Source organism: Xenopus laevis, chromosome 7S (genome assembly GCF_017654675.1).
Source record: "Xenopus laevis strain J_2021 chromosome 7S, Xenopus_laevis_v10.1, whole genome shotgun sequence".
Classification (NCBI taxonomy): Eukaryota; Metazoa; Chordata; class Amphibia; order Anura; family Pipidae; genus Xenopus; species Xenopus laevis.
The window spans coordinates 28456214-28482463 of record NC_054384.1 but is presented as its reverse complement, the minus strand read 5'-3'; the positions used below and the strand labels follow the sequence as shown (position 1 = coordinate 28482463).

At 39.9% G+C, this 26250-nt stretch overlaps 1 protein-coding gene across 4 annotated transcripts in view; it reads right to left on the bottom strand.

Moving 5' to 3' along the window:
• Window positions 1–26250, bottom strand: part of LOC108705258 (MMS19 nucleotide excision repair protein homolog) — a 48150-nt gene that overhangs the window by 7519 nt on the left and 14381 nt on the right. For 2 of the 4 annotated variants that reach the window (XM_041571047.1, XM_041571045.1), the window contains 21 exons: window positions 22361–22430; window positions 21520–21648; window positions 20875–20936; window positions 20662–20748; window positions 19852–19926; window positions 17668–17745; window positions 17446–17584; window positions 15547–15701; window positions 11805–11897; window positions 7329–7404; window positions 7113–7238; window positions 6015–6096; window positions 5713–5810; window positions 5404–5559; window positions 5055–5210; window positions 3955–4048; window positions 3716–3818; window positions 3032–3106; window positions 1791–1917; window positions 844–944; window positions 336–392 (listed from right to left, as the gene is read on the bottom strand). In XM_041571047.1, coding sequence (XP_041426981.1) covers window positions 336–392; window positions 844–944; window positions 1791–1917; window positions 3032–3106; window positions 3716–3818; window positions 3955–4048; window positions 5055–5210; window positions 5404–5559; window positions 5713–5810; window positions 6015–6096; window positions 7113–7238; window positions 7329–7404; window positions 11805–11897; window positions 15547–15701; window positions 17446–17584; window positions 17668–17745; window positions 19852–19926; window positions 20662–20748; window positions 20875–20936; window positions 21520–21648; window positions 22361–22424 — 2133 coding nt within the window. In that variant the 5' untranslated portion in view covers window positions 22425–22430. The remainder of the gene's footprint in view (window positions 1–335; window positions 393–843; window positions 945–1790; window positions 1918–3031; window positions 3107–3715; window positions 3819–3954; window positions 4049–5054; window positions 5211–5403; window positions 5560–5712; window positions 5811–6014; window positions 6097–7112; window positions 7239–7328; window positions 7405–11804; window positions 11898–15546; window positions 15702–17445; window positions 17585–17667; window positions 17746–19851; window positions 19927–20661; window positions 20749–20874; window positions 20937–21519; window positions 21649–22360; window positions 22431–26250) is intronic. The other 2 variants (XM_041571046.1, XM_041571048.1) reach the window with 2 other exon arrangements.

The following is a 26250-nucleotide window of genomic DNA, read 5'->3' as shown; positions in this document are numbered from 1 at the left end:
CTATTCAATTCATAGGCACACCGCCGAATGAAAGATCGGTTATCTACTGGGCTAGAATCCACCCTTACATTCCTTCATGAAAACAGCTTGCTAGATACTATCGGCTACACTTACCTGTTTCTACTGTGCCAGTGTATTAGTCAAGCAAACCGATGCTATTACAACTAGTACTTGCCAACGGTTATTTTCCTTCACAGTGAAGCCTATGGCCAATATTTTACTAGAGAATGAACAAGCTTAAACTAGATTCTCTGATGAGGAACAGTATGGCAACACAGACATGGATAAGCAGAAATAAGAAAAAGAGATTTTCACATCTTCCTGCAAGTTTTTACCTTATCAGTGAGCTGCCCACTCAAAGGATGGTATCTCAGTATCAAGGCTTTGGTTACCTACATGAAGAAAAATGACAATGGTATTTCCTCCAACAACACATTTTTAGTATTATTATTATTCCCAGTTCATAAATCCAGGTATTTGCAACATTTTCTTTCTCACAATCCCTCAGACGAGATGCTGACAGGCCTAGGTTGCCCATGTCTGCTTAAGAAGATGCCGCAAGCATTTGTTTTCAAAATGAATAGCTTACTCAAGTATTTTCTTTCATGCTAATCCACCATATCATATCAGAATAAAAAAAAAAGATGGCTGACTACCCTGTCAAAGCAAAGTATTATAGTTTCATAACAAAATAATAAAAAGAACATTGTTTGGGACGGTGAACAACTCCTTTAAGGCAGCCTGTCCATTATCATGGCATCATTTGGGCACTCAAATTAAGCATCTGCAAATTTGGCAACTGTCCTAGAGATATCTGTCCAGCCAATTAACTGTTGCTCTTACCCAGACTAGAAGAGTAATGGCCTGGTTCCTGCTGGGTTCATCTGCCAGCCCCACATCTATCCGTTGAGTGGTTACTTGAAGTATATCATCCAGCAGGTCCCCTAGTGGGAAAAACACAAATGTCCAGCTCAGTGCAGCACTAATGCAGGTGTGGAGTGTTAACCAATAAATCTTACCCTAATTCAGTACAAGGCAACTGTTCTCTCCTTAGGTGACTTGACCCATCATTTTCTTAATCATAAAGTTCGGTTGGAACAAATAAATGACAGGGGAGAACTGTTCCTACTCTCACTTTTTAGAAAATGAAGTGAAGAACTTCTCCCACTCTCAGCTTTCAAGAAAATAACAGGCATGAACTGCTCCCACTCTAAGCTTTCAGGAAATGACGGGGATGAACTATTCCCACTCTCAGCTTTTAGGAAAGGACAGGGATGAACTGTTCCCACTCTCAGCTTTTAGGAAATGACAGGGAGGAACTGTTCCCACTTTCAGCTTTTAGGAAATGACAGGGAGGAACTGTTCCCAATTTCAGCGTTTAGGAAATGACAGGGGTGAACTGTTCCCACTTTCAGATTTTAGGAAATGACAGGGATGAACTGTTCCCACTTTCACCTTTTAGGAAATGACAGGGATGAACTGTTCCCACTTTCAGCTTTTGGGAAATGACAGGGATGAACTGTTCCCACTTTCAGCTTTTGGGAAATGACAGGGATGAACTGTTCCCACTTTCAGCTTTTAGGAAATGACAGGGATGAACTGTTCCTACTCTCAGCTTTTAGGAAATGACAGGGAGGAACTGTTCCTACTCTCAGTTATTAAATAATTACACGGTGGAACAGTTCTTTCTCTCCGTTTTTAGGAAATGACAGGGAGGAGCTGTTCCTACTTTCTGTTTTCAGAAAAGACAAGGAGGAACGTTTATAAAAGACGAGGAACCCAGAACTTACCTTGGGGACATTTATTTATTAGACCAGCAAAGCACTTTGAGGCAGAGGAATATGCAAATGGTGAGCAACCGGCGAGACTCAATAATAACAAATGCTGCAGCAATCGTCTCAGATGTGGAATTTCAGTCTGGCAGTAAAATGAGGTATAAACATGTAAGTGGTTGTAGAATGTGTAGACAATATTACAATTAAGAATTTGTGAGGCCATACAAAAGATAGCTATGAGGTTCTTTGACATGCATAATGTTTACGGGCTTGTTTATTATAAGGAACTGTATTTTTTTATAGAAAGAACGATTGTGCAAACGTATTGGTTTCCTTTGTTCATTAAAAGAAACATAGCAGTAAAGTGCATTACTAGATTATGAAACAGTCTCCATCTTTCCCCAGAAAAAAGTGACAAGACAAAAAAATGTGTCACTGCAGTAACATATAGCAACAAATCAAATATGCTACATCTGTCAGATTGATTAAACATTAAGGCCAGCAAGCAGGCTTGAGACAGTCCTAGGAAAAACTTGGGTTACATGCAAGTGTCAACACCCAGACTGATTTACCCGTACATACAGTTTACATGCCAATCCACTGATCATATACTTTTTCCTGATTGGTTGCTATTGCTTACAAGACCAGTAACCAGCAGTTAGCACATACTTGTTGGCTACTTCAAAACTCATATCCAAATAGACCCTATGGGTTACAGATATTTTATTACATTACCCCATTTGTTCCATTAATTCCATTATCCCCTTTATTTCACAACATGGCATTAAATTAAAACAGCTAGAATGCATTTTCATGTCTTTAGTCCATAACACAACTGCAGCTCTAATGGCAATAGCCTACGTATAAAGGTATAAATGCCAACTTGCTAAGCATTGTGAAAGTCTAACTTCATTACCTCAATGGCTGCAATATTTCTCATCTATATAACCAACAGTTTTCCAGGCAAAATATTTCGGGGGGGGGGGGCTGTTAACCTATTAACTGCAACAAGTTTTGCAGGTCTGATACAATGCAAATAAAAATAACTAAATAAAATATAATTACACCATTAAAAAGTTATAAAGCTGCATTGCAAAAAAGAGCAGAAGGATGAATAACTCTGTTTAGAGAGTTTATTTTCCCTTTATCATTCCTGCATTTTCCATTCATAATGGGAGTATATTCTGCAAATTAGCCTGCAGGGTATGCCCAGAATCCAGCAAATTGTAATTAAGGCTTTTTTGTTTCATACTCACATTCCTTGGCAAGGAGCAAACAAATGCCATTAACAATGACACTAAGCGGTTCTGCAGCTCTGTGGGACCATTTACCTGCAAAATACAGACTTGGTTAATTACATGGTCATTGCTAAAGCTCTATTCTCATCATATTTAGTGTACTACAGATATAGCATTACTGCTTATGGTTGACCAGGACACAATAATACAGATACAAATATTCACCAGCCATGAACAGAATCATGCCAAGTCAAAAAGGGGGCTCACTAGTATTTTCAGGGTACAAATATGTTTCTTTATTTTAATGTGTTGTTAAAGAATAACTACAGGAGCTCAGCCAGTACACTCAAATGTATTACTGACACCATTTACAACCCACCACTTTGTATCGAAAACTGCAGCACAGCAGCTAGCAATACAGGTACAATTACATTACATTAGGAATGGTGGATAACAAAGTGGACTACCGCAACATGGTTTTAAAGATACATGTAGTCAGAACCATCAGTGCAAGAAAATAGCAAAAGTGCAGATAGAAATGGTTATCAATAGTCATCATGTTAACAAATAACCTTACAAAAGGTCCAGTTAATGTATATTGGAAAGCTAATTTAAATTGCCTTTGCTTTCATTCTGCAAATTCTTATTTCTGAGTTTACAATTCCTTTCACATGTAAATATACAGGTAAATATATATCTTACCTGGAAGGGTTGGAATTTGCTTGAAAAATTGTTTTCAGGCAGCAGAGAAACGTCCCCATCAAGAAATAAACCCACAATCTGGGAGACGCTTTTTGAGGCTAACCTGGCAAAGAAAAATAATGAGCGAACAATAAGTAGTGGACGTCACACTGGTAGGGTGAACAGGTCTAGAGCATATCAGATTAGCCGGGGATATATATATGTTCCTAATGTATTATATCAGCTTCTAGCATACTCACTCGGGCTTGAGATGGGTGCAGGCTGCACTAATAACTGGCACCATTGCAGTGAGAATGTCATCCTTTAGCAGAACATGGGAGGATGTTTCGCTGTCTGTGAAAACCAAAAGACATGATAAGGAAAAGAAATATAAACAATCTGAAGGCATAAATACTATAGTTTGCCTTTGAGTTAACTTTGAGTACATTATATAATTGGCCTTCATTATTTATCTTTTATAGTTTCTGAATTATTTGCCTTTTTCTTCTGAATCTTTTCAGCTTTGAAAGGGTCAGGAGGGGGTCACCGACCTCATTTAAAAACAAATGCTTTGTAAAGCTACACATTTATTGTTATTGCTGCTTTTTATTGCTCATCTTTCACTCTGGCCCTCTCCTATTCATATTCCAGGCTCTTATATTGGTTGCTAGGGTAATTCGGACCCTAAAAACAGCAAAAGAGGAGCGTTCCAAGTATGATACTATAAACGTGTTTATTTAAAAGTTTAAAAATGCGCTCACATCAAAGTAAATGAATAAAAGACTCATCGACATTTGAAAAGCCCCTTCACGCTCAATAGGGCTTCCTCAGGAGGAAAAGCTTATCTATTGAGCGCATAACATGTTTATTGATCAGACAGCATTTTCTTGTGGGTGAAAATGTGTGAAGACAACAAGTTGTATGAATTTCACATAGGCTTGAAATGTGATTGCCTTGTAAAACACGTCACCTTGGCTGACTGATCCTTATCTGTGAAAATTCAGAACACAAGGATCCCTTACAAGGATAATATTTTGTCTTTAAAATGGCCAGCAACTGTCACTTAGTCTAAATACTTGCACATTTCTGCATGTTTCCTGAAAAGCCTCATAGTAAAGTATCATGGGTATAAATAATACTTGCAGTTTGTGAGGCTTTCTATCTCAGGGCATAAATGAGTATTGTTTAAAGTCATATTGATTACAACTAACAAGGATTGGGGGTTGTCTTAGTATTAGAGCATGGAACAGAAATAAACACGAGAATTATTTCACATAAAACATTACTACACGTAGAGGGCATTGAAAGTAGTATGTTAATTATTATTAGCCTTTTGTGGTATTTCACACCCACAACGTACCTTGTGTTGCAGCTTGTACAGTTAAAGACAGTAGGCAGGGTAACACAGTTTGATGGTAAAACTGTAGAGACTCAGAGTCTTCTTGGCATTGTACAGCAACACGATATAGGCTCTTACATACAGACACCACATTTTCAGCATTTGTCTCCCCTTCTCCTTGACAGAAAAACAAGATATAAACATATAAATTTCAAGCAGAGTGGAAACCCCAACATTTTTCTTATCTGTGTTAACATGGCGTCATTACCTAAAGTTATATATGTGTATATTGTGAGAGATGTAACTGTGCAGAAGAAATACATCAGATTGTTTAAGTCCTTGCAAAGCCTGGGGCCCAGCACTCACATACCATTGGGCGCTGTCCTTATATAGTCCAGTAGGATAGGAACAGTTTCTTTAAGAATACTCTGATGTGTGCACACAGCAGCTAATGCCTCTAGACAATGCCGCCTTACGGAATGCTCAGAGACCACTCTGCTTTCATTCAGATTAATATCATTTGGCTCTAAAATGAAAAATAAAAGGGATTAGCATTGAATAACACATATGGCTGCTGGTTACAATGGTGCATGCGTTCACTTTCATAAAAATAAACGGAAATGACTTTGCTGCCTATATGGTCTACCCTTAAAGGAACAAAGATAAATACATTATTTACCTGTTTGCAAGTTTGCACAGAGTTGTGGCAGCATCCTACTGATGAATGCAGAGGGGTGAACTTTAGCCAGGGTTCCCGAGGCCTCAACTGCTGCCATACTGCAAAGATATTTGAAAAAAAGGTAAACAAGTACATTTTCAACTGCACTGAAGTACAGGGAGAAAAGTTATCCATACATCTCATCACCCTCTCATCTCAGAAGTTTCAAGTCTTAATGAACATTCAAAGAGAGATGCACAGATAAAAATCTGATGTAAACTTATAATATATCCCCCTTATCCCATAATAAAGAAAAGAAATACCAGCTTTCACTGTCGCTTTCCTGTAAGATGAGTCTTGTCAAATGATCAACGACTAGGTCAGTGTCCCTGGATGACAAGAAGCCTTAGAGAGACAGGAACACAAGCTTGTGTAAGACAGGCAAATCAAAGCTTTTGGGGCTAAAAACATATTTAACCCTTCTTAGTAACACAGTTCAGGCAACAAGGTTTGTTTTAATTAAGAAATATCTATACTTTTTCTTTCATTAAACAGAAACATAAAGTGCTTTCACTTTCCAACTTCCTGATTCTGCAGTAGGAGGAAGAGCACTTAAACAACTTAGTAGTTCACAGACAAACACCCAGTATATAACAAACTCTGGGTTTATTAGGAAGCCTGAGCATAGGGCAGTAGATGGGGAAGGTAGGGGTGTAAAAACAGATCTAATTATCTCTTCTAATATACAGAGTTACATTTTCTTAATTATACCGGGAAGGAGAGGGCAGTAGAAAGGATAAAAACAAAACAATGACAAAGAAGACAATATTGACCTTTTACATTCATTACAAAGAAAATGTACAACACACTTTTAATACAGTAAACATTTATGTTTATGTTGAACAAAGGCATATACAGTTGTATACTGCCATAAATCTAAGGGTTGGGAAATATGTTTCCCTACAGCTAATAAACCAAGATACATCAGCGGTTATAAACTAATGTTTGGGTCATGGAGTTGATTCAGGACTAGTCAAGTCAAGAATGAGTTATTTGGTATATAGGGGAGGTGGGAATAAGCCCTAAAATTAAAAGTATACAACATAAAAGGGAAAAAAAATATTTGTGTAACCTTAGGGATAGGCTGAGGGGAAAGCAGATATACCCAGCTGAACCAAGGGGCTTCTAGCTAATGAAATACGGAAAAGGATAAAGAAGAGCCCTTCTTTTTGAGGCCATTAAAAAATATATATTGAAGAGAGGAGTAGTCTGGTAGGGTCTAAGGTGGACAGGAAGAGTAAAACACTTTTTAATGCCTTTCTGGCTGCCAGGGTGTTATCCCCATGTTTCCTGCAGCCTCCAATACTAGAGAGTGAATGCCAAGAGGCATATATGACTCAATAAGTAAATAGAACAGAAACCTTGCTGCATCGCTAGGGCAGTCAGGATTCTCACAGCCACTAGATGTAGCTGAGTACTGGAATCAGTCACTGCTGAAAATACCATGCTGCACAGGGCTTCCTTCAAACTCCCCAGACCATTTTCATCTGCAGGAAAGAAAAGAACAAGCACATGAATGATGCACTGGTCTATGCTCTGTATAATGAAATAGTGACAGTATAGTGTAAATGAATTACCTTCTTCATCAAGCCACCTGCTCTGCAACCTTAAAAATCCCAGTGTCATCTCTAGGATTGTCCTGCGATGGTTGCTCTGAAAAGCCAACAATGGATATCTGGTCAGTGTTTAATCTGCCATTAAAAAAAGTCTATGAATAATATTAAAGGGTGGTTCACCTTTAGTTTACCTTTTAGCATGTTATAGAATGTCCTCTGTTTGCCTTCCTCATCTGCTCTAACCAGCTTACAAATGGGCTCCCTGATCATGGATACCAAAAAACTATTCCTCTACAATTTCAAGTTATTGTTAATTTCTATTACTTACCTCTCATTCAAACCATTGCCTTGTTGTTTTTTTTTTTTTTTAATTTGAGGTTTTTATTGATTTTTAGACAACAATGAAAAGTTCCAGTATAGACTGGGGAAGAGAAGAGAGGAAAGAAGAGAGTGGCGAAGCCAGAAAGGTAAGTAGGAGTAAGGAGGGGGGGGGTGTAGGTGGGTCATAACGCTTAGAGTCCATGAAACCTTAGCACATATCTTGAATGAAAAGGGGGGGGGGAGGTTTGATGTTCTTCCTAATTTCCGGTGTCCATGGGTTGACCAAAGCAGCTAATGAAACCACAACATGGGTTTAAGTTTTGTAAATCCGTTCTATCCGGCACATTTGGGTAGCTGACAATTTTGTTTCCATCTTTCCCATAGTTTATGAGTCATTAAATCTTTGGAAATTTGCGCGAGAGACATTACAGCATATTTTTCATGGGACAGGTTAGAGTCTATTAAGTGGGTTACCGCATCTCTATCAGGTATTTCAGTAGATTTCCAGTGTCTTGGTATTAAAAGACGGGCTGCAGTGAGAACATGGAAAGTCAATTTCCTTGTTTCTGGAGGTAAATCTTGTATTCCAAGGTTTAATAGAGCCATGGCTGGTGTTACATGTGTTGGAGCGCTGAATAGTTCTGAGAGTAAGTCGTCAATCGTGTGCCAGAAAGGCAATATTTTCCGGCATGTCCACCAGATATGCAGCATGCTGCCTTTCGCACTGTTGCATCTCCAACACTGGTCTGACACATTGGGAAACATTTGGTGTAGTGTTGCAGGTGTTTTGTACCACCTGAAAAATATTTTCCTGCAGTTTTCGATATGATTAGTGCACTTGGTGTATTTAGAAGCAATATTCGCCAGTCGTGACCATTGTGCTATTGGGAGATCAATCTTGAGGTCCTGTTGCCATCTCTGGATATGTAACGGTTTTGCTGTCCCAATGTCTGGCATAATGGCGCGATATACTTTAGAAAGGCCTTTCTTCGCACCGGCATTATTGAAACATATGCGTTCGAAGGGAGTTTGAGGTCTGGACATGCTATCTGTATGCGGACTCAAGAAGTGTCTGATACGTAGATACTTATAAAAATCCTGTTTGGGGAGGTTGAACTCAGTTTGGAGAGTCTCATAGAGTTTTAAGACATTTTTCGAATACAGCTGTGTTATGCGCGTGATTCCTAGAGTCTCCCAATTGGCTAGGGAGATATCTGGAATTTCCATTTCCAGTATCTTTATAGGAGAGTGCTTTGTGGGGAATATATGGATGCGTTCATGTTTCTTCAGCAAATTCCAGACCGTCAGAGCAGTCCTGGTAGTGTGGTATAATGAATTGAGGTCAATTCTGTGTACTGGAGATTTGGTCCACATTAGTTGTGGTAGCGAAAATGGATGAGCTTGATCTTGTTCTATCGCCAACCAGTGCTTGTTGTCAATTGGAAGATTCCATAGGGTGAGCTGCTCCAATATTGTAGCTTTGTAGTAGTATTCAATACTTGGGACACCAAACCCTCCTGCTTTTTGGGGAAGTTGCATTATACTGCGTTTGAGTCTAGGCTTCTTACCACCCCAGATGAACATGTCTATGGTTTTTTGCGATTGAAGGAGAAAGGTTTTGGGCACCGTGATTGGGAGGGTTCTGAACATGTATAGGAATTTGGGCAGTACCATCATCTTGACTGCTGCTATTCGTCCCAGCCAAGAGATATAAGAGGTTGTCCACTTTTCTAGTTGGGTTTGGGTTTCCCTCAACAATTTTGGGAAGTTGCTGTTATAAGTCTTCGCCACTGTGCTGCCCAGATCTATTCCGAGATAAGAAATAGTGTCTTTTCTCCACTGAAATGAATATAGCTTCCGCAGTTCGTTCTTTGTTGCCAAAGGGACATTTAGCAAGAGGGCTTGTGTTTTACTAACGTTGAGCTTGTAATAGGACACTTGGCTATAAGAAGTAAGCACTTGGGTAAGCTTTGATAGAGACAGCTCCGGGTTTGTAAGTGTTAGCATAATGTCGTCTGCAAAAAGTGCTACTTTATGTTCTGACTGAGTGGAGGATATACCCGTGATGTCTGGCGAGTCCCTTATCGTTTTTGCCAGCGGCTCCAGGACTAGGTTGAATATAAGCAGGGACAGTGGGCACCCTTGTCTCGTGCCATTAGTGATAGAAAAAGGGTGAGAGAAAAATCCCATGTTGGTAACTTGTGCCGTCGGTGCGGAGTATAGTGCTAAGATTGATTGCAATATGGGACCACGAAAGCCAAATGATTGCAGGGTCTTTTCCAGATATAGCCAGTGGACCCTGTCAAACGCCTTCTCGGCGTCCAGAGCTAGTAATAGTGCAGGTGATTTTTGGCGTGAAGTTTTTTCTATAAGCGAAATGATTTTTCTGGTGTTGTCTGCCCCATGTCTACCTGTAATAAAACCAGATTGGTCTTTGTGGATGATGCTTGGCAGGATTTCTTTAAGTCTATTCGCCAACACTAGCATACAGTTTGATATCTCCGTTCAACAGTGAGATAGGCCGGAAATTTGGGCATTGATTTGGGGTTTTGCCTGGCTTAGGAATAGTGGCTATCGTAGCCCTCAGCATTTCTTCCGGTACCTTGCCTTGTTGGCGGACGTGGTTAAAGAGTTGTGTCAGTTGAGGAATCAGGATAGATTTGAAGGTTTTATAATATGCGGCAGATAGGCCGTCTGGTCCCGGGGCCTTCCCCGTTGGGGTGGAGTCAATCGCCTCTCGGATTTCCCCAGGTTGGATAGGAGCGTTTAATAAATCTAATTGTGGTTGTGAAAGTTGTGGGAGATTGGCCCGTGCTAGGAAGTCTATAATATTTGGTAGTGTCGGTTGGGGAGTAGTCACATCGTGGTTTAGATTATACAAAGTTGCATAATATTCTGCAAATTCGTCTGCTATTCCCTTGGGGTTTATAATTTTCCCTCCATCTTTGTCCAGCAGATGGTCTATGGCTTGTTTCTTCTGTTTCTGTTTAAGAAGATTCGCCAGTAATTTTGAGGCTTTGTTGCCCTTTGTGTATTGGGTAAGGCGTAATCGTTGAAGGTGGTATTGCATCCGAAAAAGATCCATCTCACACAGTTGTGCCCTTACATCTCTAATTCGTTTAGACTTTTGCTTGTTGGGTTGTATCTTGTTTTGTTTTTCTAGGTCTAGTAGCAGCTCTGTCAATTCCTGCCTCTTCTGCTCACGCAGTTTTTTAAGTAGCGAGCCATGTTTTATGAGGTGCCCTCGCAGTACTGGCTTATGTGCACACCAAACCATAGGTAGCGAAACTTCGCCATTATCATTGAGGGTAAAGTATTCCTGTAGTATTTGAGTACACTGTTGAGTTATCGCCTTATTAAGGAGCAGAGATTCATTTAGTCTCCAGTGTGAGGTGGACGGCGTGGTTTCATTAAAGTTACTAGTCATAGTCACTGGGGCGTGATCCGTCCAAGTCATCAGCCCAATTTGTATGTTTGTAACGGCTTGAAGAGTGTCCTTATCTGTAAAAATGTAATCTAATCTAGCATATTTTATATGCGAATGGGAATAATGCGTATAGTCTCTTTCCGTTGGGTGTGAAGATCTCCATACGTCGAATAGGTTATGCTTTTTTAGGAGGTTTTTCAAGTTTAGCGCATGGGTGAGTGCTTCCCTTCTAGGCGTGTAGTCTTTGTCAGATCTAGTGTCCATAGAATGAGTCAATGGTATGTTGAAATCACCTCCTATTATAACTTTCCCTTGTTTCAATTTATCCAGAGTCCTAAAGAAGGTGCGGTAAAAGTAGGATTGTTTAACATTTGGGGCATAAACTGATGCTACAGTGTATATTTTGTCCTGCGGTTCCAGCGTGACTATAATATATCTGCCATGTGCGTCTGTTTGTTGTTGAAGCACTCGGGGTGTGATACTAGAGTGGAACCAGAGTGCCACCCCTTTTTTCTTTACTGAGCTGCTCGCATAAAGTTGTAGGGGGTATTCTTTGCAAGCCAATCTATTGGGCTGGTCTTTGGCCAGGTGGGTTTCTTGGAGACACAGTATGGACGGTTTTGTTTGTTTAGCCCAGAGCAATAAGTGGGATCTTTTGTTCGGGCTATTGAGCCCATTGACATTTAACGTGGTCACAGTGACTGCCATTTTGTGGTTGTGTGGGTGAGGTGTTGCTGTTTGGTACTCACTGTTTGTTGCTCGGCGAAGCATGAGTATTGCAGCCAGGAGCTGGGTGGGTGAATCTTCTCTTTGGATATGCTTGCACTGGTGTGCAGCGCCATCTGAGTGGGAGCCATCAAACCTCGGGCAGGGTTGGGGGGGGTGGGGAGAAGAAGAGCAGAAAAGGTAGGAAAAAGGAAGAACATTAGTGACAGTAATGCAAGAACATCAACAAATACAAAATTATGTACATCAACACTATGAGTAGCATCAATCAGAGTGGCTTCTGGGAGGTGGTTAGTGTCAAAAGTTATTTTGCCTGTCGTTAGGGTGGTATCATGCAACAGATTGCACTGTGAAGCCATGGTCTGGGGGGAGGATCTGCGCATCAGAGGGAGTTCCGTTTCTCGGGGGAGAAAAGTCAATTCAATTGCATGTCATCAGGTGTGGAGTATAATGCCTTGGTGAATGCTAGAACTGCGTCGCAGCCAACAGAGGGCTTCAGGTGTCATCATTGGCGTCCTCCTGGCTTGGGCCAGGGGTGACCTGGTCGGTTGGTTGTCTGCGATGTGCAGATTTTTGTGCATGCCATTCCTGCGGAATTTTAGGCTGTTTAGCGGCTGTTTGTGGTATTGCGTCTCGGTGTGGCAGGAGTTGCCATTGCTTCAATAACCGGGCCCCATGTTGTGGCGAGTCCATAATATAGGGTGTATCGTTGTAAACGACCATAAGCTTCACAGGAAACAGCCATCTGTAGGGTAAGTGTGCAGCTCTCAGCACCGTGGTAATAGGAAGGAAGTCCTTGCGTTTTTTCATCGTGTGAGCGGAGAGGTCAGGATAGGATTGAAGCATATTGTATTTCTCAGGTATGCCTTGCTTATCTCTAAACGCCTTTAGAGTGAGTTCCTTTATGTGGAAAAAATGAAGCCGCAATATCACCTCTCTAGGCACATTAGGGGGAGCATTTTTATTTTTGGGCAGTCTGTGGGCCCTGTCTATAAGGAGGAGATCAGGATTGACTTCTGGGAACAACTCTTGGAACATGCTGGTCAGATATAGATGCAGGTCCTCCATCTGCACTTGTTCAGAGATTCCCCGTAGTCTAATGTTATTCCTCCTGTTTCTGTCTTCTAAATCCGCCATTTTATTGTTCAGTTGGGAGATTTCTTGCTCAAGTGCTGCATTAGAATCTATGAGCTCATTATGGGAGCTCACTAACTCCGCCATCTTCCCCTCCAGATGGTCAGTCCGGTCACCTATCTGCCTCACTTCCTTATGGAGCTCTACAATGGCGCCCTTGAAGTCTGCCTGAAGGTCTGATCTCAATGAGGTAAGTAGACTTTTGAGTATGGGCAGAGTTATGGCTTGCGGGGACCGTGCATCAGGGTGAGTTAGTAATTCAGCACTTGCCTCTGTTGCTGCGCGCGTAGGGCTGCTGCTGCCAGAGTCGGCGCCATCTTGGAGGGACAGACACGCTTCAGGCAGCGGTCCGGATTTTGGGTAGAAAGCCGTCATTTTTTGCGGAGACGGTCGCTTCCTAAGTTTCCCCATGATGTCCGGTTGCCTGTAGTCGGGTCGCTGACCTTTGGGCTGTCGTTTAGGTCGCTCCAGCCTGCTATATAAAATTCCCCCGCACGGAGCTCTTAACTCAGCGTCTTACTGCATCAGCGGTTGGCTCCGCCCCCCATTGCCTTGTTGTTTGGGTAAATAAGACCCTAGCAACCAGATAGCTGCTGAAATATCAAACTGGAGAGCTGCTGAACAAATACAGAATAACCCCGAATTTACGTCCCCAGATTCTACGTTTTCCTGCGGTCCCACCATTTGTATGTGCATTTGTCTGGGGGCTATTTACAGGATTTATGTCTTGGTTTCCAAGATTTTAGGTTGATAAATGAGCACTGTCACTTGTTAAGCGCTATATGTTATTCGCAAAATACCCGTTATTTTCAGCGTTCGTACTTCCTTGTAAAGTTTCTAATGCATGCAGCCGCATGTGTGTCCCGGCACACTCATTGGACGTGCTGTGCTGGAGGAGCAGAAGGGCCGGGACACAAGAACACTACTAGGAACGGGAAGCAGCTGCTCGATTGAAGAAGGAGGGGGTGAGAGAGTGACAAGGAACCGTTTGAGAAGACAGGCGGGCAGGCTTAAGTTGGAGATAGAGACTCGGGGGCACAATATTGTGAGTAGATACAGAAACAGCTAGTGTTCTGGAGAAAGAGGGCTGGGGGGAAAGAGTAAAAAGCCGTTTGGAGAGGCAGGCTGAAGGGACCGGGGGAAAAGACAAGTGAAGTGGCTGCTGCATAAGGTGGGGGAAAGAAGCAGTACGGGAAGGCAGAGAAAGGGACCAGTGCACAAGACTGGAAAAGGAAGGAACGGGAGAAAGTGATAAAGATGGTGAAATATCTTTACTTTGTTGCTGAAACATGTTAAATAACTAAGCTACTATCTCTTTTTTAAAATAAAAAAAAAAAAGACTCCCACACTTTTCTGTATCCTTAACATGTTTCCCTTATTTTACATTTTCCCGGGTCTTACTTTTTTTTTTTTTTTTCATAGTCCCTTGAAAGACGTAAATTTGGGGTTCTACTGTACTAAATGACACCACCAAAAAGAAGACTTTGCAAATTGTCTCATTGCAAATTGTCTCAAATATATAGAATATCAAGGTCTACAGCACACTAAAACGTCATATAAAGGTGAACCCCCCCCTTTAAAATTATGGTTATTTTTAACTGGTTTGATATAACATTAACGGAGCTCTAAAATAACATTTCCTTCCGGTATTTTTATAACACATTCAGAAGTACATTTTCAATGAAAAACAACAATGTACTATATTTATAAGCACTTGGCATGTAAAGGTGGATAATGCAAAAACGCTTCTGTCACTTTTACAATCACATGCATGGAGATGAGAGTGCACATAAGTTTGCTCTATAGAACGTCACCAAGAGCAGCAAGCGTCACTATGCACATGGTGCTATAAATGGTAACAGAGCCAGCTTGCCATAATGCGAGTGCTGCAGCAGGTGCAGGCTCTATGGGGGCTTTTACTACTTTATTCAGTTGTTCTATTTTAGCATATATGAAAGTGATTATGCAGAAGAAATGTTCTCTTAAAGGCGTGGTTCACCTTTAGTATGTTATAGAATGACCAGTTCTAAGCAACTTTTCAATTGGCCTTTATTATTTTTTTTTTATATAGTTTTCAAATTAATTGCCTTCTGCTTCTGACTCTCTCCAGCTTTCAAAAGGGGGTCACTGACCCCATTTAAACAACAAATGCTATGAAAGGCTACAAATATATTGTTACTGCTACTTTTTATTACTAGTCTTTCTATTCAGGCCCTCTCCTATTCATATTCCAGTCTCTCATTTAAATCAATACATAATTGCTAGGATTATTTGGATCCTAGAAACCAGATTGCTGAAATTGCAAACTTGAGAGCTGCTCAATAAAAAGCTCAATAACTCAAAAGGCACAAATAATAAAAAATGAAAACCAATTGCAAATTGCCTCAGAATATAACTCTCTACGTCATTCTAAAAGTTAATTTAAAGGCCAACAACGCCTTTAATACAATAAAGAATGAGGTCTTATGTTGCAGTCAGAATAATATTTGCATATAGAATAGTTATGTATTATTATTACTTCCAAAGATCCTGTACATTGTAGTTAATACAGGTAACAAGTTGCTAGAATTAGATGTGAAGCAGAAGAATAAAAAGCAGGCAAGGTTGCACTGTCCTCCTGGGATCCCCTACCTGAGCATGCTGGTTGTATTGTTCCAAAAGCAAAGGAAGAACATTGGCTGTGACTTTCCAACAGGCCCTGGAAGACCCACCAGCTGCAGCTTGCAAAAGTTTGGCACTGGGCCACACCAATTTCATATCCGGCTCACACAGATGGTGTTTGCAGTCTAAAATATGAAGAAATGTTGGCGTTAGACAACATTTAACACATTTGGGCCAGACAAGGGCATTTACGAGGTTTAGTGTGAAGTACTTTGGTCTCTGTTTACATGAGCACAAACAAGAAAAAAAACATGGCTATATCCAAGTGTGAAATTCTCAACAACTCATAGTAAAAAACTAAAGCTCACCCGATATAAAAATTTACCTGGGTGCAAAGCCCCAGGTCCATCTTTAAGGGGTTCGGCTATAACAGCAAATTAAATCAGACAGTATAAGCATTATTCTGACTCGCCGATGAGGATAGGTTGGCACGGGTGCAGCGCCCCAAACCCGTATCTTGGGGTGAGATGCAAGAAAATCCAGAAATGAGCACGCACTCCTGCGACACACCAAATTAGATAAAAATTTGATCTTTATTCCATAGGTTAAAAACAGATACGAAACGCGTTAGGACATCTGTTTTTAACCTATGGAATAAAGATCGAGTTTTTATCCAATTTGGTGTGTGGCAGGAGTGCGTGCTCATTTCTGTATCTTCTGTTTATATGAGGCCAAATATGGATTTGAACTTAAATGTTTAATACTGATTGACCCAAGCACTTTCCAAAAGTAAAAAAACAAAACAAAAAAACTGCACCCAAACTAAGCATATTAAACCACACACAAAGACAATACATAGGTGTAGCAGCTTTGAGAATGTGCAACCACCATAGAAAGATGATATATTAAGGCAGTACACATGTATTGGTAACATGTTTTGCCTTCTTTCTTGGAAAATCTACTCTGACACATAACCATGGACCAACGAAGGGTAGGAAGGGGTACACGAGCCGCAGTCTCAGCTGCAAATCTTTTATTTAACACTACATGTTTCGGACCGCATGGATCCTTTTTTTAAACCAACAACCCTATTTGTAAAGAACTGGATTAGTAATAGATATGGATCTGTTATCCAGAAACCGTTTATCCAGAAAGCTCAGAATTGCGCGATTTATATAATTAAAATGTTTAAAAAAGATTTCACTTTTTTCTGTAAAAATAAAACAGTGCTTTGTACACATATCCCTTATTGGAGGCAAAACAATCCGATAGTGTTTATTTAATGTTTCATTTTTTTTAGAGACTCAAATTACAGAAAGATTCATTATCTGGAAAACTCCAGTTCCAGAGGATTCTGGAGAACAGGTAACATACCTGTACCTATGAATGAAAAATTTCTAACAAAGCCTGTCAGTGTCGAGGTACAATGTAATGTAAAGGTAGAAATTACAAAGTTCTAAAATGTAACTGAAATCTCATGAGTTTAAAAGCATTTGAATAATTTAGACCAGATTACAGAGTGGCAATGCAGCTAGTAGAAAGCACAGGGTCCCATACAACATACTTGCCAGAGCCCCCCCAAGGAGAATAGTTTTTATTACCCTGCCTGACCAAGCACACTTTTTGGCACAAACACATCTTTCTGTGCCCCTAGCTGGGCTCCCACATGTCCTTTCCGATGGTAGCCCAGGTAGAAGACTCATTCTATTCAAATAGCTCAAATATGGTCACGTGAATATATATTGTTATAACATACCCTGTTGAGGGGTAAGGCTAGGAATCTTTGCTGTACATAAAAGCAATAGACAGTGATTTAATAGGGCTAAGTGATAAGTACCACTGTATGTTGAAGGAACATTATTCCATTACTTTTTGTGGGCAATTTAAGGCATACTTTTAAGATCATAATTAGAAAAATCTCTAACCCACCTTGCAGAACACTGTTTAAAAAGGAGTCCAGCAAGTCCTCTGCATCAGGGCTGAGTATTGAACGGGAAAGGCAGGTAGAGAGTGCTTGTAAGGCAGCCAGACCTTCTGCTTCAATCTTTTCACTTGCTGTCTGAAATACCTGAAATGAGGACAAAAGAACATGGATCCAAACAGCAGAACCTGAGCAGGGATAGAAAATGTTCGATATATCTTCTCACGTACCTCCCGTCGTATGGATGACCAGAGCCCAGAAAGGAATTCTTTTAGCTCCTTCTGTCCGTAAACTGTACAACAGGCACTCTGAAAAACACACACTTTCTTTTTATGGGTTGTCAACCTCAAAGAACCATTAATAACACATATATGCACAGTGTCATAATATTAACACTTTCTGTGCCACAAGACACGTATTAAAGGATAAAGATTATAGAAAATCCATTTGACAATAACATTTCTGTACTAAACAAAGGGTAGGACTGACCCACCCTTGAAGTCAGGTCCTCTGGAAAGCTCAAGGGTCCCTATTTCGACACAGATGACAAAATGTATTTAAAGGGGTGGTTCACCTTTAAGGTAACTTTTATTATGTTATAAAACGGCCAATTCTAAGCAACTTTTCAATTGGTTTCATTATTTAATTTTTATAGTTTTATAGCTATTTGCCTTTTTCTTCTGACTCTTTGCAGCTTTCAAATGGGCGTCACTGACTCCCTTCTAAAAAACAAATGCTCTGTAAGGCTACAAATGTATTGTTATTGTTACTTTTTATTACTGATCCTTCTATTCAGGTCCTCTCCTATTCATATTCCAGTTTCTGTTTGACTCTCCTCTGAAGAGTGACAGCATGGAATCCTCAAAGCAACTCTTAAAAGATTTGAAAACAATTGTTCAGTATCATGGTTTAGATGAAGGCTGCAAAAAGCTATCTCAGAGATTTAAATTGTCAGTTTCAACTATTAGGAATGTAATCAGGAAATGGAAGGCCATAGGCCTAGTTGCTGTAAAACCCAGGTCTGACAGGCCAAGAAAAATACAGGAGCGGCATATGCGAAGGATTGTGAGAATGGTTACAGACAACCCAAAGATCACCTCCAAAGACCTGGCAGGGTGATGAGAAAGAAGCCCTTTCTGCACTCACGCCACAAACAGAGTCGCTTGTTGTATGCAAAAGCTCATGTAGACAAGCCACAGTCATTTTGGAACAAAGTGCTTTGGACTGATGAGACACAAATTTAGTTATTCGGTCATAACAAAAACCGATTTGCATGCCGGAAGAAGAACACCGCATTCCAAGAAAAACACCTGCTACCTACTGTCAAATTTGGTGGAGGTTCCATCATGCTGTGGGGCTGTGTGGTTAGTTCAGGGATTGGGCCCTTGTTAAAGTCGAGGGTCAGATGAATTCATCCCAATATCAACAAATTCTTTAGTATAATGTTCAAGCATAAGTCACAAAGTTGAATTTACTCAGGGGTTGGATATTGCAACAAGACAATGACCCTAAACACACTTTGAAATCTACAAAGGCATTTATGCAGAGGGAAAAGTACAATATTCTGGAATGGCCGTCACAGTCAACCAACTTGAATATCATGGAAAATCTATGGTATGATTTGAAGCAGGCTGTCCATGCTCAACAGCCATCAAATTTAACTGAACTGGAGAGATTTTGTATGGACGAATGGTTAAAAATACCACCATAAGAATCTAGACACCCATCAAAGGTTATAGGAGGCGTTTAGAGGCTGTTGCATTTGTAAAAGGAGGCTCAACTAAGTATTGATGAAGTATCTCTGTTGGGGTGCCCAAATGTATGCACCTGTCTAATTTTGTTATGATGCATATTTTCTGTTAATCCAACAAACTTTACGTCACTGCTGAAATACTACTGTTTCCATAAGGCATGTTCTATATTAAAAGGAAATTGCTACTTTGGAAGCTCAGCCAATGATAAACAAAACTCCAAAGAATTAAGAGGGCTTCCCAAACTTTTTCATATGACTTTATCTACCAGGGAGCTGTTATCTGGTTATCTTCCCATAGTTCTGCTGATGGGCTGCTGGGGGGGGGGGAGGGTGAGAAGGGTGATACCACTCCAACTTGCAGTGCAGCAGTAAAGAGTGACTGAAGTTTATCAGAGCACAAGTCACATGACTGGGGGCACCTGGGAAACTGACAATATATATAGCTCCATGTCAGATCTCAAAATTAAATATAAAAAAGTCTGTTTGCTCTTTTGAAAAACCGATTTTAATGCAGAAATCTGCTGGAGCAGCACTATGAACTGATGCATTTTGAAAAAAAACATGTTTTCCCAGGACAGTATCCCTTTAAGGAGCCACAGCCTGCCCAGTGTCTTTCCGCGAGATAACCCAGCCATAAAAGAAGGGAGGGAAAAAGACTTACCAGTGTCTGAAGGGAATCCAGTTTAGCACTTTGCACATCAGAGTCCATTTTTTCAATTAAGAGTGGAAGTAGGAACTACAAACACGTCAAAAAGATTAGCATAAAAACATGGCCATCACGGTTTCAAAACCCTCTGACCCACACAATACAAAATCCAGTGCTGAATTAAGAGGAAAGGTTCAGTGAGACCCATACACAGTATACAAGAAAGAAATACATTTCATCAAATGTTTTTTTATCATTTAGATCTGTGTACTATATTAATTCATAATTGTCTTTATAGTCCATCTTTGGCTGGATAACAGTGTAATCATTAAGCCATGACAAAAAGACATCTTCATAAGCAAATCAATAGGAGTACTTCTATTGGTGAAAGAAAAAAGGTACATTTATTACCCGTCTATGGAGAATGTACTTCTTTCAAGCAATATGGCAGCTGTCCCTGTTACCCAGTTGATTCTTTTTATATGTAAACTTTATGTTTAATGTATACACAGTGCTGCATAAAAAGCTGGCACTTTATCAATATGTAATAATAATAACACAATAATTTAGTACTGAGGTCTTGGACACAGAGATTTTACACTGTCACCGTGTTCCTCATAAAGTAGGCTATAAAGCCAGGATGATCACTCTTTCATTTTTTTATATTGTTGCAAGTTTCACCATACTAAATAAAAAAAAACACATTACAGGCTACTAAATTTAATGAGCCTGTAAAAAAAACAAATTTTGGTTTTTAGTGCACCAATAAAAGCACTTCGGGATAGCAAGAAATCAGTATTTCACAAATTATTTTTCAATGTGTACCTCTGCAAAACGGGATGTAGATGCCAGGACAGCTCTCAAGCCCAATATTAAGTGCTCCCTAGTAATGCCATGTGGATCATTGGGTGGCTGCAACAGGAAATGAGAGAGACGAATAAGTATATGTAAAATAATTCTGATCAAGCCATATACACAACAAAAAAGAATAAGTCTGAACAAGCCACAAACACAACAAAAAAAGAATAAGTCTCTTACAGGAGTAAAATCTATGGGAAAGTAGCATGATGTCACTTCAAACAGTTCTTCTAGAAAATGACCTGCAAACAATCAAATGGATTAGAACTCATTTTATACAAAAATAAACTTCAGAAGTAATACAAAAAAAATGTCACCTACTGCTTTAAAGGGGGTATAACCCCAAAAAATAACACTTTAGGTAATTTGTAACTCAAGCAACATTTCAATATTAATTCATTACAAATGTATTGTAAGTTTTATTTTGTAAATAATAGCTGCTTTTAACACAGTATGTGAATATCCCTTAGTGCTTTCTGCCCTGGTGGTTCTGACTGCTAAAACAATGTAGTAGAAGCCAAATAATTTAAAGATCAGTGAAGGGTTTCAAGGCACAAAACCAGCAGCGCAGAAAGAGACAAAGATTCTGCTTTAAATTGCAATTACATTTACAAATACATTTTACAACAATTAAAATTTTTGTCAATTTTTTTTTTTTTATTTCAATAATTTTTATTGTGTTTTACAGAATATAGTATACATAGTATAATGAAAATAGTCAATTTTTTTTTTATAAATTTTAAGTACTGCAATATTATAAATACAAACTGCTCTTCACAAATTAAGGCAAGAAAACAGTTTAGAAAGATATAAGTGAATTTTTACCAAGTGCATAGTTCTTAGTAATAATATCCTGCACAATGTGGAAGGCCACTAGGAGGTTTCGTGGGTCCTTTTCTCCATCCATGACTTGAATGAATCCATAAGTGAAATCAGCTCCAAGATTTTTCAACTCTACAAGTCGATAGTAGAATGCGCATTATTAGTTTATGCCATGGAGATGCATTGCTTTCTAGACAGGCTAGATATGTGTTACACAAGGATTATTGGCACATTGTGTAATAGGCCCTGAACTTTACTGTTTCATTGTAGAACAGATATTTCATCAAACTTAGCTGCCCAGTCACAGTACAATAAACTCACAGAATCAAACGGCAAGATGGCAAAAAAACTAAACTAGATAATTTCAAGCACATAATGTGTAATGTTAAAGTATATAACCTGTATTCTTAATTCTTTTTTAATAAATGAAAGGCAATCCCTTGTCCCTTGAGAGATAACATACAGAGCCTAATGTTGGCCAGTCAAGAATAAGTTCTACCATTTTGGTGATGGAATGACCAATGAAATGCACAACATGTTATGCCTAAATGATTGGCTGAATAATGAGCAACAATGAGAGACAATGCCAACCCTACAGTATTCAAAAAACCCTTTAAAATACATGGTTAGATATTAATCAGATGGACAAAAGTATTGCTGGGTCCTGGGGGTTACAGGCCAGCCAGTACAATATGATATAGTTTGTGGTATCACGTTCATCCAAAATCATAAGAAATTATAGCCTATAAGAAATAGTGCTTCTACTCTATTTAAAATCAATCTAAAGCTTTATGGACAGTATGAAAAGCATATTTCCTGCAACATTAATCATTCATTTCTGTACCTTCCTCACGCGTCTTCATGAAATTGGTGATGATCATGTAGACTGTGTGTCGGTCAAGCTGCATTAAAGACTAAAAGGGAACAAAAAAATATGCGGTCAGGTACAGACAATTACTAGAAGCATATTTATAAAGTAAATCATGTCAATACTTAAAGAGCAATTGCTGCAAAAATGTAATTTCCACACTCTGTATGGGGATAACCATAGTATTGTTTTTTTTTTTTTGTTTTTTTTAAATTAGAGTACTTGACTGCTGTGCCCCTTCCCCCTCCCACACTTTTAGTGCATAATGAGCCAGTGCCCTAGCTTGTTCAATATATGCAAATACTGTCTGATCTAATGTCATGCGTACGTGCATACTCTGAGGCACTTTTTTTTTCCACCATCCAGAGTGTGTGTGTTCTTAGACCCAACCTCTGTTGGCAAAACAAAAACTTTGTGATAGGTGCCCCTTAAATTAATAAATAAGGACCAGCAACACTAGGAAATGAAAATGTCTTTAATTCATCAACATAGTGTGAACAGCAAAAAAATTATGTATTCTGTTTAAAAATCATACATATATTTGTTTGAGCAGCAACTCTCTAGCAACCAAGATAGCAAATAGTTTTTGAAGCCAAAGTTTTCTTAACCTAGAAACCAGGCTGACCACCTTAACAATAAAATAAAACATTTTTTCATATATTGCTGGTGTCAGTGATTCCTTATTCAAGGACATAAGGAATTCAGTTGATAGAAACAGGCAGAACCCATTACCAATAATTAAAAAAAAAAAAATTAGAATGGAATTGTCAGTAATATAAAGGTACACCCAGACTGTAACAGATACTTAATAATTCTTTTTAACAAACTGGGAAAAATTTGATATAAAAGGTTTATTATGCCTCTTTAATCATGCTAAAAGAGGTGAACTCTGTTAGTTACTCACAGTATGAGTGTGTTCATTACAGTTTGGAAAAAAAGTTTAGGTGATAGGTAACACTAATAATTAAATGGGACCTGTCACCCTAAAAATAATTCCAACTACTACTTTATGATGCAAGTCAAGCAAAATAAACTTAACACTATATAAATTATTTAAATCTCTTTCTTATGGACTTGAAAATCACAATCACATCAAGCAGGCAGGTGCCATTTTGAGGACACTTAATAAAGGGTTGTTCACCTTCCAAAACCTTTTTTCAGTTCAATTGTTTTCAGATTGTTCATAAGAATTAAAGACTTTTTTCATTCATTTTCCATCTTTTACTTTCTTACCGTTTTTCCAAAATCTAAGTTTAAAGTTTGCCGTCCCTCACTACATATAATGTATTTGAGGTACCAACTGCTTCTTGGTGGTTTAAATATATTTATTGGGTGCCCGGACTCTCAGGGAATGTGCACTGACCCATTTGGTTATGTCAGTGGCACTTCCCTTATCCGTATATACACTTCTACTTAGCAATGCGGGTGCTCCCACAACCCCCCTTTTGTATTTGCCTGGATTCTCTGCCTCTCACTGTATATATGTACTTTGGGGTTCAATGCCCCTCCCCACCAGGGCCGGAACAAGCGGACAAGGCGCCCTAGGCGCTCGGTCTGCTACCCCTGCCCCTCCCCCTTATAATCTTGCTTGCGTGCGTACACTCGCGACAGCGCGCAGGCGCGAGTGCGCATACGCAATAGGGAAATTTAAAGAAAAGGGAGGGCAGAGTCATGACGAGGGGAGGGAGTGACGAGGAGAGTGACAAGGGGAGTGAAGAAGGAAGGAGAGGAGCAGGGGAGCGAACAGCCCGGACTAGGGGTAGGTACAAAACTCTTGAACAGGCACCTGCCCAGCGCCCCCACAGCTATGCGCACTAGGATGGTGCCTTTTCTACCTACCCCTAGTTCTGGCCCTGCTCCCCACTCCAAATGTGAATATGCAAATTAGGCTTTGGATTAGGTTTGATATTGAGCCAAACCTGAAAACTGACTGCACTTTTAGTCTCCTACCCTTAAAAATAGTTTGAACCCAACCTCAGTTACAGATCAGCCGTAGACGCACTACTTCCTTCAACTGCTCTTATCTAACATACTGAGATACCATGCAGTTTGTGCTTCCAATATTACTCTGTAATCAGTATTGGAATATACTAAGACTAATAACAGCGTATCTGTTGCAGCTGTCTTTTCTTCCCCTTTAACAAAAAAAACCCCCCTAAATCTGGGGCTTAACACCTTGTAAAGTGATAGACATTCCCAATGACAGTAACACTAAACCAGTAACAATGAGGAATGAATGCATATTGGGAAATTGCTTAGCGTTGCATTGATTCAGGAGTCAGAACCAGCAGTTCAGAGGACAGAAAGGGACAGCCAGATAGTGACAGGCATTACCAACTACAGTGACACACGTCTACAACCCCTTTATATGGTCACAGAAGCCCTCAGTGACTTCTAATATTCTTGTAGTTGAAAGTAGGGGGTACATTACCCTTATAATACATGAGTGATAATCAGAGTTCCCTGTAAAACTCAGCCTTAAGCCCCGTGTCATCATGTGGTCACACAACCCCTCAGTTACATCTAATATCCATATCATTTACAGTAGGGGCTTAATTATGCCTTATGATAAATGAGTGATCGTGGGAGTTCCCGGTTTAACCCAATCTCCATCCTTGAGCCTTTATAAAGTCACAGAACCTCTCAATGACTTCTAATATCCTCATAATTTACAGTGAGGGACATTATGCCTTACAATACACGTGTGATGCTCAGAGTTCCCTGACTAAGTCAGCCTGCAGCCTTGTGCCTTTATATGATCAGAGAACCCCTCAGTGACTTCTAATGTCCTTATCATTTACAATAGGGGGTACAGTATATCTAATAATAGAGGAGTGATACTCAGAGTTCCCTGTATAACACAGCCTTGTGCCTTTTATATGTTTACAGAACCTCTCAGTGACTTCTAATATCCTTATAATTAACAGTGGGGGTACAGTATCCCTTATAATACACGACTGATACTCAAGAGTTCCCTGTATAACACAGCCTTGTGCCTTTTAGGGTCACAGAACCCCTCAGTGGCATGGAATATCCTTATAATTGTACAGTAGGGGGTACATTATCTCTTATAATACAATAGTGGTACTCAGAGTACGCAGTATAAACCGGCCTATAGCCTTGTGCCTTCACATAGTCAAAGAACCCCTCAGTGACATCTAATACTCTTTATCATTTACAGTAGGGAGAACCTTATCCCTTATAATCAATGAGTGATAGTCCCCTATATAACTCCTGCAGCCCTGTGCCTTTATATGGTCACAGAACCGCTAAGTAACTTCTAATATCCTTACAATTTACAGTGGGGATTAATTATACCTTATAATACATGTGTGATAATCCCATGTATAACTCCGCCTTGAGACCTTATATGGTCACAGAACCCTTCAGTGAATTCTAATATTCTAATCATTTAAACGAGGGGGTATGTAATTCCTTATAATACATGCATGATGCTCAGAGTTCCCTGTATAACACACTAGTGATGTGCTGGTCGGGTAAAACCCGTGCCGGACCCGTCCTCCCACAACCCGCGCCCTGGACGCACTACGGATTTTAGTGAATTAGCGTTGTCCTGGCGAATTTAAGCCGTCGCTGGCAAATTTTCAGAGGTAAGTAAATTTGCCCCAAAATCTTAGTCTGAAATATTGTGAATTTATTTGGTCAGATAACCCCTCAGTAACATCTAATATCCACTGTCGGACTGGGAAGGGGCGGGCCTACCGGGGCTGCCACATCTGCTGCCTAGGTCCCCGACCCCACTCCGTCACCTGCATTAGCCTCCGACCCCCATCCATCACCCGCACAGACATCAGACCTGCCCTCCGTCACCCGCACGGGCCTCCTCCCCCCCGTCACTAGCATGG